This window comes from Mustelus asterias, chromosome 24 (assembly GCF_964213995.1).
Source record: "Mustelus asterias chromosome 24, sMusAst1.hap1.1, whole genome shotgun sequence".
NCBI lineage: Eukaryota > Metazoa > Chordata > Chondrichthyes > Carcharhiniformes > Triakidae > Mustelus > Mustelus asterias.
The window spans coordinates 13,418,418-13,438,404 of NC_135824.1; the positions used below are offsets into that span (position 1 = coordinate 13,418,418).

Below are 19,987 nucleotides of genomic sequence, written 5' to 3' on the forward strand. Positions count from 1 at the left end.
CCACATCATGACTATTCAGGAGGATACATAAGATCCCATGGATCCTACTGGATTCCTACTGGAAGAACAAGGAGCTGGGAAGGAGATTCTCCCAGTATCCTGCAAGCTATCCTTCAACCAAAATCAACACTTGAGGTAACAAGTAATTATTTTCATTCATGTTTGTGGAAGTCTGCAATATACAAACTGATTTTTATTTGCCTACACGGTGGCAGAGTGGTTAGCACTGCTGCCTCACAGCGCCAGGGACCCAGGTTCAATTCCGGCCTTGGGTAACTGCCTGTGTGGAGTTTGCACATCCTCCCCGTGTCTGTGTGGGTTTCCTCCGGGTTGCTCCGGTTTCCTCCCACACTTCAAAGATATATACAGGTTAGGTGGATTGGCCATGGTAAACACACAGCGTTACAGGGATAGGGCAGAGTGGAGGGCATGGGTGGAATGCTCTTTCAGAGAGTTGGTGCAGACTCAATGGGCCAAATGGCTTTTTTGTTCACTGTAGGGATACTATGGTTCTAACAATGGGCGGATATTTACGGCCTCGCTCATCCCGAAACCGTAAAATCCCGCCTGAGGTCAACAGACCTTTCCATGGTCCGCCCCTCGCCCGATCCGATTCCCATGCCAGGCGGGGCGGTAAAATCCCAGCCTACATTTCAAAATTACATAATTGGCTGTAAAACTAATGGAAATTTCTGGGAATATGAATGATGCTATATGAATAAGTGTTCTTAAAATGTAAAAAGGGCAACAAACAGCAACTTTAAATATAATCAATCATCGGTCTGATATAGGACTGAGGGGCAGTATGCAGAAATAGTGAAATCCCTCTCACTGACTCATACACTTGAGTGAGGTAGAAAAGATAACGCAAATAAAAGGTGCCTATTCCAGCTGACATTACTCTAACCTGCCATTAACATTCACTCGGAGAGAAAGGCTTTATTAAGAAGAGCTGCAACAAATGATAAAACTGAGAAAATAAAGAGGAATTAAATACAATTTTATTTAGCAGTGGTTATTATTATTAGCAGTGGTTAGCACTGCTGCCTTACAGCGCCAGGAACCCGGGTTCGATGCCCAGCTTGGGTCACTGTCTGTGTGGAGTTTGCACGTTCTCCCTGTGTCTGCTCCCCGGGTTTTCTCCGGGAGCTCTGGTTTCCTCCCACGGTCTGAAAGATGTGCTGGTTAGGTGGATTAGCCATGCTAAATTCTCCCTCAGTGTACCCGAACTGGAGTGTGGGGACTTGGGAATTTTCACAGTAACTTCACTGCAGTGTCAATATAAGCCTACTTGTGACGAACAAATAAGCTTTAATAAACTTTAATAGTGGAAACCATCTCTCCCATTCTTTGGCAGACATAATGGCCGGAATTTTATTGTCCCGCCCGCCATGGGAATCGTAGCAGGCGAGGGGGGGACCATGGAAAGATCTGTTGACCTTGGGTGAGATTTTATGGTTTCGGCATGAGCAAGGCTGTAAAATCTCGCCTGCAATCTGAAAGGTTATCACGCACTGGTTTCTCCCTGGGTAAAATTAAACAATTCCTGGGTGTGAGGAAGCTGAGGTTAGTTTCAGTGACCGCGCCCACAGCCTGCTCCTTACGTTTGCTCTGCTCTGCTGGTTGATTCAAGAGATAGCTGGACAGTTCTCTCAGTTTCACGTTCAGCTCATGGTTGGCTCGTTTGTACCAGACAAGCTCCTTCTCCAGCATCTGAATCCAGCCCTCATACTGCCTCTGACTCCCAGCAATTCCTTCATCCATTTGCCCTATAAAAAGAGGACAAAAGATGATTTCACATCAGCCTTGGGGCTGTTCCACAAGGTGACAGTGGTTTTAACCTAAATCTCCCTTGTTGGCAATTGTTCCTCTCTCTTCCAAACGTTCTGCATGTCGTGAGGGTACGATGTTACAGATGCCAAGCAACCTCTGGTGCTGGCTGGTTATTCTCTTTGGGTGAGTCAGGACAGTGAGGGTCAACATGAGGGTCAACTGGGGAAATTCCCAAATAATACCGATTCTGTTCTCATCTGGTGTCCTGCACAAATACACTCTCTGCAGAGCGATCAGGAATGGGGCTGGAATCCATGGAATTGAACAGCAGTTTTACCACTGCCTGGCGGAAATCTGTTAGCTCAGCACAGACTGGCGGCTGAACCTGGGGCTTCTGCTTTGTGTGACTTCGAGCTGCACTGGATAGTGCTTTTATTAAATGGGAAAGAATCTAAGGATTCTTAATGGAATCTAAGGACTCCTAATGGAATTGAGTCTAGACCATATGCTGCGATCATTAAGGGATAATTATTAAAATTAAAAGAGTACATGTAATATAAAACAATACAAATCGCTGATAATGTCCATTTGGCATTATTACATCGAGATTCAATGTCAATGCTACATGGATACAGTCAGTCACTACCTCTGCAGTGCTGGAGCAGCAGCTGCAAGTTCCGCTCGTGCTCCTTCTGTTGGAGAGTGAGGCGACGATCTGTCTCAAGTCGCTGCCGCTCCACGGCCGCTTCCAGCCAGTAAACGAGTTTCTGCTGCTCCTCGGCACGCATCTCCAACTCCATGAATGCCAGTTGCATCTTGCGCTCCTCTTCTCGGAGTGTCACCACCTGCAGGGACACAGCGGCACAGCTTCAGAACGCACCGTAATAAGCATCGACCCATTGCTGCTTGCTGTAATTGACCAATGTGGCTGAAGAAATGCTATGTAGCTGAAGGATGCGAGCAACGCTGTGAACAATCCGCCCTTGTGACAAAATGTCCAAGCCCAAGGGATGGCACGGTGGCACAGCGGTTAGCACTGCTGTCTCACAGCGCCAGGGACCCGGGTTCAATTCCGGCCTTGGGTCACTGTCTGTGTGGAGTTTGCATGTTCGCCCCTTGTCTGCGTGGGTTTCCTCCTGGGTGCACCGGTTTCCTCCCACACTCCAAAATGTGCGGGTTAGGTTGATTGGTCATGATAAATGGCCCCCTAGTGTCAGGGGTTAGCCAGGTGATTACGTGGAGTTACAGGGATAGGGCCTGGGTGGGATCGTTGTCGGTGCAGACTCGATGGACCGAACGGCCTCCTTCTGCACTGTGGGGATTCTATGATTCTATGGGTCAGACAATGCCAGGAAGTGATGCAGTCAGTGCTGAGTTTATCATCTCCTCACACCTATGTGCTCTTTACCGCTCTCCTAGCGAATAAACACGGCGGCACAGTGGTTAGCACTGCTGCCTCTCAGTGCCAGGGACCCGGGTTCGATTCCCGGCTTAGCTCACTGTCTGTGCGGAGTCTGCACGTTCTCTCTGTGCCTGCGAGGGTTTCCTCCGGGTGCTCCAGTTTCCTCCCACACTCCGAAAGACGTGCTGGTTAGGTGCATTGGCCATGCTAAATTCTCCCTCAATGTACCCAAACAGGAGCCGGAGTGTGGCGACTAGGGGATTTTCACAGTAACTTCATTACAGTGTTAATGTAAGCCTACTTGTGACACTAATAAATAAACTTTACTTTCAAACAAGGAAGGGGAGTGAACAGTTCTGCACATTAAAAGGACAGAAGAACCTTACCTTGTCAAAGTACTTGCAGAGCAACGCTCTAGTTTCGGATGCTGAGAGGTAGCTTAGCTTTGCCATCAGGTTCATTTCGCACTGGGACAGCATGCTGGCAGACTCACGCAGCACTCTCTGCCGACGCGTGATTGTCTCGTTCTTGTACTCAATGGCAGCATCCAGAGCTTCGATAGCTTCATCCAGCTGGAAAAGAATCCTTTCTTCCTGGAGAACAAAAACAGACAGACACGAGAACAAAAACACCATGATTGATTTGATTAGATTTATTATTGTCACATGTATTAGTATACAGTGAAAAGTATTATTTCTTGCGTGCTATACAGACAAAACATACTGTTCATAGAGAAGGAAACGAGAGAATGCAGAATGTAGTGTTACAGTCATAGCTAGGGTGTAGAGAAAGATCAACTTAATGCAAGATAGGTCCATTCAAAAGTCTGACAGCAGCAGGGAAGAAACTGTCCTTAAGTCGGCCGGTGCGTGACCTCAGACTTTTGTAGCTTTTTCCTGACAGAAGAAGGTAGAAGAGAGAATGTCCAGGGTGCGTGGGGTCCTTAATAATGCTGGCTGCTTTGCCGAGGCAGCAGGAAGCGTAGACAGAGTCAATGGCTGGTTTGTGTGATGGATTGGGCTACATTCACGACCTTTTGTAGTTTCTTGCAGTCTTGGGCAGAACAGGAGCCAAAGCAAGCTGTGATACAACCAGAAAGAATGCTTTCTATGATGCATCTGTAAAAGTTGGTGAACTGCACTAAAATAAAAACAGGGCAGCGTTCAGCAGGCCAGGCAGCGACCATGGAAAGAAAGCAAAACAGAATTCACATTTCAGGTCAATTACCTTTCATCAGAAGCTTGAAAGGTCAAAAGCTGAAGCATGAATTCTTGTTGTGTAGAGATACTGCCTGACCTGGGGGTTTTGCAGTTAGGCTAAATGTTTATAAAGTACTGGCTAGGCCTTAGCTGCATTACGGTGTTCAACTCTGGGTAGTACAGTTTAGGAAGGATGGAAAAGCCTCAGGACATGTGAAGGTTTTCCAGAATGGGATGGGGAGTGAGGCTTCAGATATGTGCAGAGATGGAGAAGCCATGATTGTCAGGGTAGAGGCGAAGGGGGGGGGATTTGACAGGGAAGTTCAAAATCATGAATGGTTTTGATAGGCTAAATAAGAACTAACCACTTCTAGTGGCAACAGATGGGTAACTAGAGGACACTGATTTAAACAGATTGGCAAAAGAACCAGGGTCAAAATTTGGATTTTTCCACACACAAAGAATAATAGAACATAGAACATAGAACATTACAGCGCAGAACAGGCCCTTCGGCCCACGATGTTGCACCGACCAGTTAAAAAAAAAAACTGTGACCCTCCAACCTAAACCAATTTCTTTTCGTCCATGAACCTATCTACGGATCTCTTAAACGCCCCCAAACTAGGCGCATTTACTACTGATGCTGGCAGGGCATTCCAATCCCTCACCACCCTCTGGGTAAAGAACCTACCCCTGACATCGGTTCTATAACTACCCCCCCTCAATTTAAAGCCATGCCCCCTCGTGCTGGATTTCTCCATCAGAGGAAAAAGGCTATCACTATCCACCCTATCTAAACCTCTAATCATCTTATATGTTTCAATAAGATCCCCTCTTAGCCGCCGCCTTTCCAGCGAAAACAATCCCAAATCCCTCAGCCTCTCCTCATAGGATCTCCCCTCCATACCAGGCAACATCCTGGTAAACCTCCTCTGCACCCTCTCCAAAGCCTCCACATCCTTCCTGTAATGTGGGGACCAGAACTGCACACAGTACTCCAAGTGCGGCCGCACCAGAGTTGTGTACAGTTGCAACATAACGCTACGACTCCTAAATTCAATCCCCCTACCAATAAACGCCAAGACACCATATGCCTTCTTAACAACCTTATCTACTTGATTCCCAAGTATAGGGCTAATGGTGATCAGGAATGCCAAAGTCTTCAACCAATTCGATTCGCTCCTCATAATATCATGTAACAGTTGAGGACACCGGATACTGCAAAGGCTATGGGCCCAGGTGATATTTCGACAATAGTTCTGAAGACATCTGCCCCCGAACATGTTGCGTCCCTAGACATGCTGTTCCAACACAACACTGAAATTTATCTGGCAGTGTGGAAAATTGTCCTGTTTACAAAAAGCAGGACAAATCCGACCCGGCCAATAACCGCCCCATCAGTCTACTCGCAAACATCAGCAAGGTGATGGAAGGTGTCATCGACAGTGCGATAAAGTGGAACTTGCTCAGCAATAACCTGCTCACTGATATTCAGCACCTGACCACTTTACAACCTTGGTCTAAACATGGACAAAGGAGCTGAATGCCAGAGGTGAGGTGCGGTGAGAATGACTGCCCTTTACATCAAGGCATCATTTAATGGATGTGGCAATGAACAGCCCTCACAAAACTGGAGTCCAAGAGAATCAGAACTCTCCCCTAGCACAAAGTTGTGGTTCTGGAAGGTCAATCATTTCAGTCCTGCGACATCGCTGCAGGGGTTCCTCAAGCTGCAATCCGAAGCCCAACCATCTTCAGCTGCTTCATCGATGACCTTCCTTCCATCATAAGGTTAGAAGTGGGGATGTTCACAGATGATTGCACAATGTTCAGCATCATCCGTGACTCTGTAGATACTGAAACAGTCCTTGTCCATGTGCAACAAGACCTGAACAACATTCAGGCTAGGGCTGAGAAGTGATAAGTAACATCTGCGCCACACAAGTGCCATTCAATAACCAGTAAAACGGTCCCTGAGACCTCGGGGAGCACCATAGGAACCAGAGTGCCAATCAGATCTTGGCTGAGGGAACATGATCTTACTGCGGGTGACATTCTCTTATTCTGCCATCAGTCCACCTGACCTATTGCAATCTTTGGACTTATTGTAAAATATAAATTAATACATGCTTTTGAACAGATCTCCCTTGGTGAGGAAGAGAATGTGCTGCTTCAGAATAGAAAAACTATGAACAAAGTGTGATAGGGGGAACATTACAAGAAGCAAGTCTGTCATTTATAGCTCATTATATCGAAAACATAGAACATAGAACATTACAGCACAGTACAGGCCCTTCGGCCCTCGATGTTGCGCCGACCAGTGAAACCAATCTAAAGCCCCTCTAACCTACACTATTCCAATATCATCCATATGTTTATCCAATAACCATTTGAATGCTCTTAATGTTGGCATTGTACATGAATCTATAATTCACTGTCTCATTACTCAGCAACACTGGTGTCAATTCCACTGAGCAGTGATTAGTGGCCCTGCATCAGCCAACTCAGGAATACAAAGGGCTTTGCGCATTCATCGAAATACAAGGCTTCAGGGACACCCAGGTCAGCTACCATGGTGGAACTATTACTCTAACACACAAGTCGTTCTGTATGAAGTCTCAAAGTGCCGTTGAACAGATTGATTTCTCTCACGATGAGCCATACCTCTGCTGACAGCAGGTTTCCCATCCGTAGTTTCTCATCTAGCTCAGTGCGCTGTTTCATCATCTGATCCTTCTCATGTCGCAGGTTGGAAATCTCCTCGCGAATTTCCTGTTGGTCACTAGCGCTGCCATTTCGCAACTTCCCGTTCTTCTCAGACAACTCCTTCTCCAGAGATTCAATGCGGCTCGACACTCTCACAATGTCATTGCTCAGAGCCTAAAGGAAAAATAATAATTAAGAAATGGCCGATGTGTTGAGGTCTTTGAATTGTAACAAAGTCAGAATTTTTTTTTGTGTTAACTTCCTGTGTTACATGGGCGGCACAGTGGCAAGCACTGCTGACTCACAGCACCAGGGACCTGGGTTTGATTCCTGGCTTGGGTCACTGTCTGTGTGGAGTTCGCACATTCTCCCCATGTCTGCGTGGGTTTCCTCCGGGTGCTCCGATTTCCTCCCACAGTCTTAAAGACGTGCTGGCTAAGGACATTTTTCTGAACAGGCACCAGAGTGTGGCGACTAGGAGAATATCACAGTAACTTCATTGCACTGTTAATGTAAGCCTTACTTGTGACACTAATAAATAAACTTTACTTCTTTACTTTAGATGTACACGAGCCCCGAGATTCCAGGTTTGATCTGTGGCCTGTGTTGAGTAAGCTGATCTCAGCTGGGGTATGGGAGATAGAGTGGGCCTCAGCTTCCCTGGGAATGGAAAATCAGGCACTACTGATTAGTATTCAGCTGCCCCTGCTGCTAAATATGCCTACCATTAAGCAAGTTTAATACAATGATGACATTCATTCCCCAGGCTTACACATATAGCACTATATATACAGGGTAAGAAAGAGCTGCTGGCAATTGTAGACCCATACACAAGAGTTAGTTCCTTTAAGAGAGCATGGGACAAAATAAACTTTAATTGTCCTGTATGTAATTGAAAAGTAACCCCTTAGTCTCCAACCCAATAAATCTCCGAATCTAATCTGGGGCGGCACAGTGGTTAGCACTGCTGCCTCACAGCGCCAGGGACCTGGGTTCGATTCACGGCTTGGGTCACTGTCTGTGTAGAGTTTGCACGTTCTCCCCGTGTCTGCGTGGGTTTCCTCCGGGTGCTCCGGTTTCCTCCCACAGTCTGAAAGACGTGCTGCTTAGGTGCATTGGCTTGAACAGGTGCCGGAGTGTGGCGACTAGGGGAATTTCACAGTAACTTCATTGCAGTGTTAATGTAAACCTCACTTGTGACTAATAAATAAACTTTTTAAAAAAAACTTGAATAGGATCTCAAACTTTTTCTTTCACATAACGGGATTGTTGCCTCATGCTCTTTTATCAAATGGAATAGTGCCTTCTGAGGTGCTCGCCTTATAGAATCTCAGCTTGTTCTCCCACCTGCCTGAGTTGCAACCACTCCATCTCTTAGCTGATAGCAGCAGTTTCTTGCCTGACTAGATCACGTTTCCTGGTACTCTCACCTGACTGGACCGTAGCCTCTTGCTCTCCAGCCCACTCTTCTCCTGCAGCAAGGCTTCTTTCTTTTCGACAATGATCTCTCGTTTGTTCAGCTCCTCTTCCAGGTCATCCAGCGCCTTCCGTTGTTCGAGAACCTTCTCAATCTCCGTATCCAACCACCTTTTCTGCTCTTCAATTTTCTACGAGTAAAATAAATCGTCAATACCCATTTCGGACTGAGAAAACAGCTTTTCTCTTGTTTAAAGAAAAATGGGTCATGAAAATCGATGCTTTTTGGTGCACTCACACAATGTTGTCAGCACCCAGGCACATACTGCGGGGTTTTACGGCCACACTCGTCCCGAGACCAGAAAAACCCGTTTGAGGTCAACAGACCTTTCCATGGTCCTCCCCTCGACCGCTCTGATTCCTGTGGCGGGCAGGGCAATACAACTCCGGCCATTGGGTTGCAACCTTTAATGTGAGCAGCCTTATGGTAGAGTGAAACAGCTGTCTGTCACAAACATGGTCCCCTCCTATGCCTTAGGGACTGTGGTAGGAGGGACAAATCTCCCAGGCTTTAAATTTAAGTTCTTTCCTTTATGGTGCGCCTTAAATTCCACCACTTTGACCAAGCTTTTGGTGATCTGTCATGTTTCCTTTTGTGGCTTGGCATCAAAACTCCTTTCATGATTATGATCTTGTTCAGTGCCTTGGCACGTTTTGCTTTGCTAAATGTGCTGTATAAGCACAATATGTTGTTGTTTCATTGCAGGCAGAAAGTTTCCTCTGCCCCAGCCTGGTTTCTGCTGACTGAGTGGGATGTGTGGGGAAATAACGCTTGCCAACGTTGCCCTTTGATGGCTGTGGAGCCCAAGCAGGTGATCCAGGCCTTAACACCATCTCTAAAGATGAAATGTCCTTGTGGGTGACTTGCACAGGGGCAAAAATTGTTCTCATGTCAGTGGCACCAGCATCTATCAGAAAAGGTGACTGCCCAACACTGCAATACCTACTGTTAATCCACCACCACCAACTCCTCAACCCCCACGCATCCCCCAAGCTTCTTTGATAGCTATCAAACACTGCACTACCTGTGCCCTGTCCAATACATATTTCAAACCCCATTCACTTTTGGTAGGTGTTGAGATATTCCAACAATGGCATGGATGTCCGCCTGTGTTATGTGAAAGGGCAATAGTTGAGCGACCTGAAGTTCAATCCCAATGTACGATCTTCCGGCCTCTGATGTGCTTAGAGGTCCATAAGTGAAGACCTATTAGACTGCATTTAATGGTTTCTTTGCTTCACACTTCTGTCCTGAAGATGCTATTCTTAAGGGGGCATAGTCCTTTTTTAGCAGCCCTACATTAGCTTCCCCAGCTGCCCCATTCATGTCTGATGCTAGGTTGCAAGGACAAGCAGGCTATTCGGCCCAGTGGGTCAGTGCAGCTATGCCTGACCCTGTCCTCACCCAGTGTCTGCACAATTGCACCTTCCGACAAGATCACCAGGTCGTGTTCAGAAATTGTTGGTCTATGGACACAGAGGTCAATTGGAGTACACCTAACCCAATTGGAGTACACCTAACCCAGCTGAGATCATATAATGCAGCACAGAAAGGAAAGAGAAGCCGGACTATCCGGGCCCTTGTGACTCTGTCCAACATTGTGCTGAGTCTTAAGTTTTATCTCATTTTTACAAATAGAAGCCTCTTGATCAATTTATTTATTTTATTATTTATGAATTTATTTTTCAATCAGCTCAGTGGTAAATCCGAGTCGACTGTGTCACAGGTAGACAGGGTGGTGAAGAAGGCATTCAGTACACTAGCCTTCATCAATCAGGGCATTGAGGATAGGAGTTGGGACATTATGTTACAATTGTATAAGTTGTCGGTGAGGCCGCACTTGGGAGTATTGTGTACAGTTTTGGTCACCCTGTTATAGGAAAGACATTGATAAACTGGAAACAGTCCAAAGAAGATTTACGAGGATGTTGCCAGGACTAGTCGGTATGAGCTATAGGGAGAGGTTGGCCAGGTTAGGACTTTATTCCCTGGAACGTAGGAGAATGAGGGATGACCTTATCGAGGTGTATAAAACCATGTGGGGCATAGATAGGATGAACGCACAGTATTTTTCCCAGGGAAGGGGATTTGAAAACTAGAGGGCATAGGTTTAAGGTGAAAGGGCAAAGATTTAAAAGGGACCTGAGGGGCAACTTCTTCATACAGAGGGTGGAGCGTATACGGAATGATCTGCCAGAGAAAGTGGTTGAGGCAGGTACAATAGCAACATTTAAAAAGCATTTGGATAAGTACATGGATGGGAAAGGATTAGAGAGATATGGGCCAAACGCGGGCAATTGGGAATTAACTGGGAGGGCACCATGGTCGGCATGGACCAGTTGGGCCGAAGGGCCTGTTTCTGTGTTGTATTGCTCTATGACTCTTTGACATTAGTAATTACACATCAGCAAGAAAGGTTGAGAAGAAGATAACTGCTAAATAAAGAAACAGATCCATCTAAGACTGTTAAAACATAAACTCAATGGGCGGCACGGTGGCACAGTGGTTAGCACTGCTGCCTCACAGGATCAGAGACCAGGGTTCGATTCCGGCCTTGAGTGACTGTCTGTGCAGAGCTTGCACATTCTCCAGTGCCTGCGTGGATTTCCTCAGGGTGCTCCGGTTTCCTCCCACACTCCAAAGATGTGCAGGTTCCGTTGATGGGCCATGCTAAGTTGTCGATTAGTGACAGAGGGATTAGTAGGGTAAATACATGGGGTTATAGGGATAGGGCCTGGGTGGGATTGTTGTCGGTGCAGGCTTGATGGGCCAAATGGCCTCTTTCTGCACTGCAGGAATGCTATGATGCTATGAAATTAATTCACTGACACTGGAGTTGTTTGGCATGTACTCAGCAATAGCCGGCACCTTCAAGCCAGCATCAAGAAAAGAAAATTCCAAGTGAAACACCAAGCAACTCAGTTAAAAATAAAATTTCATTGCTGAAGTTGAACTGCTGCAGTCAGAACTCAGTGCAAACTACTGAGTTACTCCACGGCCAGTAACACATTACCTGCTGCTCTTCGAGGCTGATCACAGACCCATTGCTGCCACTCCTCCTCTTTCTTTGGAAGGCTGCGATCTCTTCGGTTTTAATCTTAAGAATCTGTTGCTGCTGCTTATGTTTTATTTCAAGCTCCTGCACACAGAAAGAGGAAAGGTGAGCACTTCATTATCTTTGGGGCACATTCACAATCCACCGGGGATTCCCATGATCTGTTGCTGGTCACTGCATGTACAGTAAATGGGGCGAGCCAAATATCCCAGGATTGGATGTATCTACTCACCTGGCATGGAGCCCAACTCTGAAGCTCTATCAGTGGGATACGTTTTTGGTTCATTCTCTGTTGCTCCGGTTTCCTCGCACACTCCAAAGGTGTGCAGGTTCCATGGCTTGATGGGCCAGATGGCCTCTTTCTGCACTGTAGGAATGGTATGATGCTATGAAATTCTGATGGGCTTGATAGGCTCTATCACTCCAGCCCATCAAGCCCATCAGTTTGCATTGAGGGATTTTGTGATCCCAAGATCTGTTAAGTTAGCAACTTGCACAGGGCAAGACAGCTGCAGTGGGGCTGGTGTGCCTGGGAGATCCCACCCAAAATTGGGATTAATGTCCCAAAGAGCCTTGGCCATGACCCCGCTACCTCCATGTGCTGCAGTGCTGGTGGGAAGGTAGGGATTTATTAGCAGCTTTTTAGTACCTGACATACCAGTGGAGTGAAATGTGATTGTCTTACGCAGTTCCTGGCTTTGGTCAATTAGCAAGCTCCTTATCCAGCATTCACAGCGGCAGAGAAACTGCTCTGTCCCTAAGATAGTCAGACAAGCAATCAAGCTCAGAGATAGGGTGACTTCTTTGCCACTAGGGATGCTGGGTAAAGTGTCCTCCATTTCACAAAAGCCATTTCTATCACCTGCTGCCAGCACCTTGTGCTGACCTGCCCACCTTACTCACAATGCAGGTAATGCGTTTCAGATCTAGAGGGATAGAACTGAAATACAGAAAGCTCAAAATAATATGCAGTACTTATGTTAGACTAGCAATCTGGCTTATATTTAAATTTTAAACTGACTTAAATGATGAAAGGCTAATGTAATCATAATTCCCGAGCGCCTGTGATTTTAAGATGCGATCTGTATCTGTTCCAATGTGAGTTATTTGGGACTGTCAGTAAGTTCATTTTAAATCGGAGTCCCTTTGCATAGGTTTCACTGTTTTCAGATGCAGAAGGGAAGCTCACTGGGTCTCACTTTTCACAGAAAAACAGGCTGAATTCTGAAATGTTAGATGGGACAATTTATTTTAAAGATTAGTTATTAGTCACAAGTAAGGCTTACATTAACACTGCAATGAAGTTACTGTGAAATTCCCCTAGTCACCACACTCCGGCACCTATTTGGGCCAATGCACCTAACCAGCACGTCTTTCAGACCGAAAACATATCCCACTGAAACTGGAGCACCCGGAGGAAACCCATGCAGACACGGGGAGAACGTGCAAACTCCACACAGACAGTGACCCAAGCCGGGAATCGAACCCGGGTCCCTGGCACTGCGAGGCAACAGTGCTAACCACTGTGCCGCCCATATTTATCCATCCTCTGTGGAAGCCCAACATTCAGCGTGCTGTACCTTCACTCGATGTTTCCCTTTCTGCATCTCTGTCTCAAGTCGCCTCTTCTGATCCACTTCCTCCTTCAGCTTTTTCTGCAGCAGTGCCTGTTGCTGCTTCATGAGCTGCACATTTCTTTCCATCTCATGGATACGCCGCTCACTCTGTGATGACAGCGATACCAGTCGCTCTGTGTCGCGCTTCTTTTGTCTGAGCACCTGGAAATGGGATCAATGTAAAGATTCGCAGCAGCTGAAAGTCAGTTTAATGATATTTTTTTAAAAATGCAGCATTTTCCAGTAAGTGTAACTGGACGAATCGAGTACATAACAGTTAAAGGACCAAAACAGGCCACCGAACCCAACAGGTCCACGCAGTGTTTCTGCTCCGTGACCTTCCTCCCCCTCCTCCTTGCCCAGACCATCCTCCAATTCCCTTCTCATTCTTGTGTATGTCTAGCTTCTCCTTAAATGCATCTAGTCTAGTTATCGCAACAGGTTTCACATTCTAGTCACTCTCTGGGTAAAGAGGTTTCTCCAAAGTTTTTTTTACTGAATTTATTAGTGACTACCTTATATATTTATGGACCCAGATTTGATCACACTTGCAAATTGAAAATGTCTGCATCAGAATCATAGAATCAGCGCAGAACAGGCCCTTCGTCCCATCAGATTTGCACCGACACATTAGAAACACCTGAACTCCCACCTAATCCCATCTGCCAGCACTTGGCCCATAGCCCTGAATGTTATGATGTGCCAAGTATTCATCCAGATACTTTTTAAAGGATGTGCGGCAACCCTGTCTCTACCACTCTCCCAGGCAGCGCATTCCAGACCGTCACCATCCTCTGGGTAAAAAGGTTTTTCCTCACATCCCCCCTAAACCTCCTGCCCCCCCACTTTGAACCTATGTCCCCTCATGACTGACCCTTCAACTAAGGGGAACAGTTGCTCCTTATCCACTCTGTCCACGTCTCTCATAATCGTGTACACCTCAATCAGGTCGCCCCTCAGTCTTCTCTGCTCCAACGAAAACAACCCAAGCCTTCAGTCTTCTTTTTAACAAAGAGCCTCAACTAGCTCGATGCTGATAGCTATTTGCATATCATTCTATTAAATTGATTTTGCACCTTCTCCTGTACCCCTATATCCTTTCTGTAATACAGAGACCAGAACTATTCACAGTTCTCCAAGTGTGGTCTAATCAGGATTCTATATATGTTTAACATAAGTTTTCTACACTTCAGTTCTACATTCCTGTACAAATTAACTCCAATAATTGTAGGTAATTAGATATAGCTATTGGGGCTAAAGGGATCACGGGATATGGGGGCAGGCGGGATCAGGATATTGAATTTAATGATCAGCCATGATCATAATGAATGAAGAGCAGACTCGAAGGGCCAAATGGCCTACTCCTGCTTCTATTTTCTGTGTTTGTTTCTATGTATGTAAGGAAAGATTGCACACGCACCCTAATCTCTGAGGGAAGAATCATTGAATCATACAGCACAGAAGAGGCCCTTTGGGTCATCGAAACACCTGAACTCCCACCTAATCTCATCTGCCAGCACTTGGCCCATGGCCCTGAATGTTATGATGTGCCAAGTGCTCATCCAGATATTTTTTAAGGGATGTGAGGCAACCCGATTCTACCACCCTCCCAGGCAGCGCATTCCAGGCCGTCACCACCCTCTGGGTGAAAAAATCTTTCCTCACATCCCCCTAAACCTCCTGCCCCTCAGCTTGAACAAATGTGCCCTTATGACTGACCCTTCAACTAAGGGGAACAGCTGCTCCTTATCCACTCTGTCCATGTCTCTCATAATCTTGTACACCTCGATCAGGTTGTCCTTAAGCCTTCTCTGCTCCAACGTGAACAACCCAAGCTTCCCCAACCACTTTTCCTAACTTAACTGTTCCATCCCAGGCAGCACCCTGGTGAATCTCCTCTGCACCCCCTCCAGTGCAATCACATCCTTATCTATATCCCTCTCATTTCTGAAGGTGTATATAGTACCACAGATGCCAATCACTTTCTGGTACCTCACCCAAGTGGCTATTCCCTACAGGAGTACTGTGCATGATTTCACACTGAATTTGGGAGTTGTGTAATCAATAATCCAGTGCATCTGTCTCTCGAATCAAATGTATTACAGTGCATTGCAGTGATCCAAAAGCGATCATTTTACCACTCAGATTGCATGATAGCACTCACAATCTGTGCTCCATGGGAATACAGAAGTCAACGAGCACAGAAAATACAATGAGAGACGAAATTAAATGTTGGAGCACAATTATAAAGTAAATACCAGATCGCCATCCAAATATGCATACCAGATTGCTATTCTAAATACATACATGCTAACATGCCCCTTAGTGTCCCAAATTGTGTAGGTTAGGGGAAATTTCTTTACCCAGGTGGTGGTGAATGTTTGGAATTCACCACCATAGAAAGTAGTTGAGGCTAAACCGTTGTCGGATTTCAAGAAGAAATTAGATATAGCTCTTGGGGCTAAAGGGATCGAGGGATATGGGAGGAAGAGGGGATCAGGATATTGAATTCGATGATTAGCCATGATCAAAATGAATGGTGGAGCAGGCTCGAAGGGCCGAATGGCCTCCTCCTGCTTCTATGTCACTAGCTGTCGCTCACTTCAGCTTTCCTGTAATTCAACCACTCATCTGGAGGCAGTGGCAGCCACAACACCTCACGCACCTGCACTTTACTCTGTGCTGCGACAATTTTTTTGTGGTACTCCTGGAGCTTGGCTCTTTCCACAGGATCCCTGGGTTCCTTCTCCTCGAGGTCCTGGAGCTGTTTCTGAGCCTCAGTTAGTTCTGCCCTGGCCTGTTCCGCTTCCTGCTCCAACTCTTGAATCTTCCGACAGTACTGCTTATTCATTGCCTGGGCATCTCTCCCTAGCCATCCAAACACACATCAGGTTTAGCTGAAAACATATGGGATTACTAACAGTACCTAACAGTCCTCGACTTGTAGGGCTTGTCACAGTCTTACTATTTCATTCATTTTACTTAAGGAACTTGTTGCAACTATAAAAGATGCTGTACGGTTCCATATATTTTTAATTTTTTTCTGTATTGTATGAAAGCATTAAAGCTACAAAAGACAAATGTAATCCTGTTATTGTAAAATATGTAATCCTTTAGAAGTTTCAGTTACTGCATTAAAAATGGCAACACAAAAAATTCAAATTATATTTTGAGAAATTCTGCTAATCCATTGGCCAGATTATATAATCAGAGGAGCAAGGTTACGTTGCTTTCAATTAGAATGTGGACATGGGAATTTATAACGGAAAAAGTTAACACAAAAAGTTTGATGGAAAAGTGACAACAGCAAGTTAAGTGGTGCAGATAGGAGGCTGGTACAGACCCATCGCTTCAAATATATTAAAAATAAAGATATAAGTGTTTATTACAGAGTCATATTATAAGATTGATAATCTTTTGAATCTGTAACGAATTTGGAATTTATTCTTTGATCACTGTTTAAAGGGTCAGTTTGAGTTTTAGCAAATTGGAATGCTTTCTGGGAAATCTATTGCGTGTGAAGATACAAAGCTGTTTTATTGTTTTATGATTAAGTTCCTTTGATGTGGAGTTGCCGGTGTTGGACTAGGATAGGCACAGTAAGTAGTCTCACAACACCAGGTTAAAGTGCAACAGGTTTATTTGGTAGCACGAGCTTTCAGAGCGCTGCCCCTTCATCAGATAAGACTCACCTGATAAAGGGGCAGCACTCCGAAAGCTCGTGAAAGCTCACTTACTAAGTTCCTTTGAGCCTAGACCTGAAGCAGCTGTACGCTATTTTAACTGCTGTCCACAACACAATTAGGTGTTTCTTGAAATCAGTTTGAAGAAACTGAAAATGACACTACGTTTAAAAAAACATGGGTGGCACAGTGGTTAGCACTGCTGTCTCACAGTGCCAGAGACCCGGGTTCAATTCCCGCCTCGGGTGACTGTGGAGTTTGCACATTCTCCCCGTGTCTATGTGGGTTTCAGCCAGGTACTCCAGTTTGCTCCCACAGATCAAAGATGTGTGGGTTAGGTTGATTGGCCAAGCTAAATTGCCCCTCAGTGTCAGGGGTACTAGCAGGGTAAATATGTGGGGTTATGGGGATAGGGTCTGGACCTGTTGGTGCACCTGTTGGTGCAGACTCGATGGGCTGAATGGCCTCCCCCTGCACTATAAAATCACTGTAGAGATTCTATTGCTCTAATTGATCTGTAACAGAGGGGGAACCTTTATTTTCTAATATCTGTATGGATTGGGTTAAATTATGTTGACAAGAGAATGTAACTTTGTAACAACTGATTTGTTTGTAATGGAATGTTAACTTCTGGGGTCTGAGGAAGTGATAGAATTGTGTCTCAGTTGTAACGCAGGGGTTGCAAAGGTAGATTTTTTTTTAAAAAAATGTGGGGTGACACAAGATGATTTGCACCTTATAGCCAATAAGAGGGGTGAATTTGGACCATCTGCAAAAAAACAAGGAGAAATGAGGGGCTGAGAGATAGAAGTTGGAGAGTAGTGTTTTTGTTGGCACTAGTTATCCATACCTAGTAGGTCAAGTACAACTGAGGACTCTAGTGTTAGTAATTAAAAATTCACACCTTAAAAGTTTTTTAGTTAGAAGGGTTTCATATTCAAAACCCTTAAAAACTGCACTTCACCTAGAATGTTACAATCTTTATTCATGTAATACTACTTCAAATTTAAAAAGACCACCAATTGAATTTTGAAACTGATGAATTACTTCACCTGTATTTTGTTGGCAGTTAGGAAAGGTCTGTGTATCAACATTTAAGTAAATCTATTTCAAAAGTGATTCCGTGTACCTGTTTTGATGAGTTCTTTGATTAATTCTTCCTTCATGCGGATGTTGATTGCCAGTTCCCGCATCTTGTGCTGGGCTTGGACGAGCCTCCACTCAGAGTTCTTCAGCTTGGGATGGTATGCAGGTATACCTTCGCTGAATTCATCAGAGAATGACGGTGAGTGGGGCACATTCTGGTCTCCCTTTCTGTGTGGAGCTGCAGAACATGGAATTAATATAGGCCAGCCTTTAGGTTCCTGAATCTGGAGCTTTGAAAAGTGCAAGGCAAAATAGCTAACAGGAGCAAACTTTTATGTGAGAGGTTGTTTTATAAATTTCATTATTTCAAGTCGTATCTACCTACACCTGCTGGAATAAAGTGTGTCTAAGTGTGGGGCGGCATGATGGCACAATGGTCAGCACTGCTGCCTCACAGCACCAAGGACCCGGATTCGATTCCCGGCTTGGATCCCCGGCTTGGATCACTGTCTGTGTGGAGTTTGCATGTTCTCCCCGTGTCTGCGTGGGTTTCCTCCAGGTGCTCCGGTTTCCTCCCACAGTCTGAAAGACTTGCTGGTTAGGTTCATTGACACGAACACGCGCCAGAGTGTGGCGACTAGGAGAATTTCACAGTAACTTCATTGCAGTGTTAATGTAAGCCTTACCTGTGACTAATAAATAAACTTTAAAGAAAGTTATATTTCATTTCTTTGGGATCTGCCCCGGACTGCGTTGGGTCTACCATGATTTAGTTGCCTTTGTGAAGCATGGAATCAGGATAGTGGGAGCTGATAGTTGTACCATGGTGGGATTATCAAAGAAGCCAAAATGTTCAGGATCTCCTATCACTTAAAAACAGAAAGGCAGTGTATTGTATCGTAGTATTGTGCATGGATCTCTTGGATATGGGTCCAACCCTGTAGTGTAGCACTCTCATTACACTGCCCAGAGACAACTAACTCAGGTGAAGTGTTTCTCTGTAGAGAGGGCAAGATTAGAGTGATTGTCAATGCACTCAACACTCCAAATAGTTTCAAGTTAGGCTCAGTGAAGGTTTGAGGGAACCTTCGAAATTGAGCATTCTGATGTAGATAAGAGACAGAGAGACTTAGTGGGTAAACGAAAGGAAATAAATTGAAAGGAGGAGTGTTATCTTCACAAAAATTGTGTGCAGACATCATGGCCAACATGTTGTACATTCCCTGCTAATTGTTTCAATGGACTTTAGGCAGGTGAGTCAGAAAGCTGGCCAAGGACACACGCTGCCACTTCCCATGCAGTTTTCCAGGTGCCAATTCCACTGCAAAGTCACACTATGTGGGCAGGTATACAATAACAAAGGCAAATTAGAGAAACCTGGCCCGTGTGGTCACTGGGGCTATCTGCTAGCCCCAGGCACCCAGCAGGTAATGATGGGCTGAGAGGAGCCAGCGTCTGTACAAATGCTTAGGCAGCGGCCTCTGAGCACTTGGGTAAATCAAGAGTGGAATAAATAATTAATTAGAAAAACCCCACACTTTTGAAAGTAACACAGAACCTGCCAGCGTCTAAATCTTGTGACAAAACAGAAGGTCCCTGAGACGCGGAACATGTTGGTGGCATGGTGGCACAGTGGTTAGCACTGCTGCCTCACAGCACCAGGGACCTGGGTTTGATTCCCGGCTTGGGTCACTGTCTGTGTGGAGTTTGCACGTTCTCCCTGTGTCTACGTGGGTTTCCTCCGGGTGCTCCGGTTTCCTCCCACAGTCCAAAAAGGCCCCGAGTGTGGGGGATTTTCACTGTACCTTCATTGCAGTGTTGATGTAAACCTATTTGTGACAATAATAAATAAACTTTGTTTCAACCCAGACAGGGATTGCGAGTGGAAATGTCTAAATGTCAATCTGACTTAGCTTTGATGCTATCCTCATTCCTGCATTGTATATGCTTTTACTAGAAGCATGACCCCCTTGGATGATATACCAAAGGG

At 45.4% G+C, this 19,987-nt stretch overlaps 1 protein-coding gene across 1 annotated transcript in view; it reads right to left on the reverse strand.

Annotated features, from left to right (window-relative positions):
* kif7 (kinesin family member 7) overlaps window positions 1-19,987 on the reverse strand; it is a 43,854-nt gene that overhangs the window by 3,754 nt on the left and 20,113 nt on the right. Inside the window, exons 9-17 of the mRNA XM_078241320.1 lie at window positions 18,041-18,235; window positions 15,894-16,096; window positions 13,193-13,390; window positions 11,571-11,696; window positions 8,511-8,687; window positions 7,039-7,254; window positions 3,562-3,768; window positions 2,420-2,618; window positions 1,605-1,769 (exon numbers count right to left, since the gene is read on the reverse strand). Coding sequence (XP_078097446.1) covers window positions 1,605-1,769; window positions 2,420-2,618; window positions 3,562-3,768; window positions 7,039-7,254; window positions 8,511-8,687; window positions 11,571-11,696; window positions 13,193-13,390; window positions 15,894-16,096; window positions 18,041-18,235 — 1,686 coding nt within the window. The remainder of the gene's footprint in view (window positions 1-1,604; window positions 1,770-2,419; window positions 2,619-3,561; window positions 3,769-7,038; window positions 7,255-8,510; window positions 8,688-11,570; window positions 11,697-13,192; window positions 13,391-15,893; window positions 16,097-18,040; window positions 18,236-19,987) is intronic.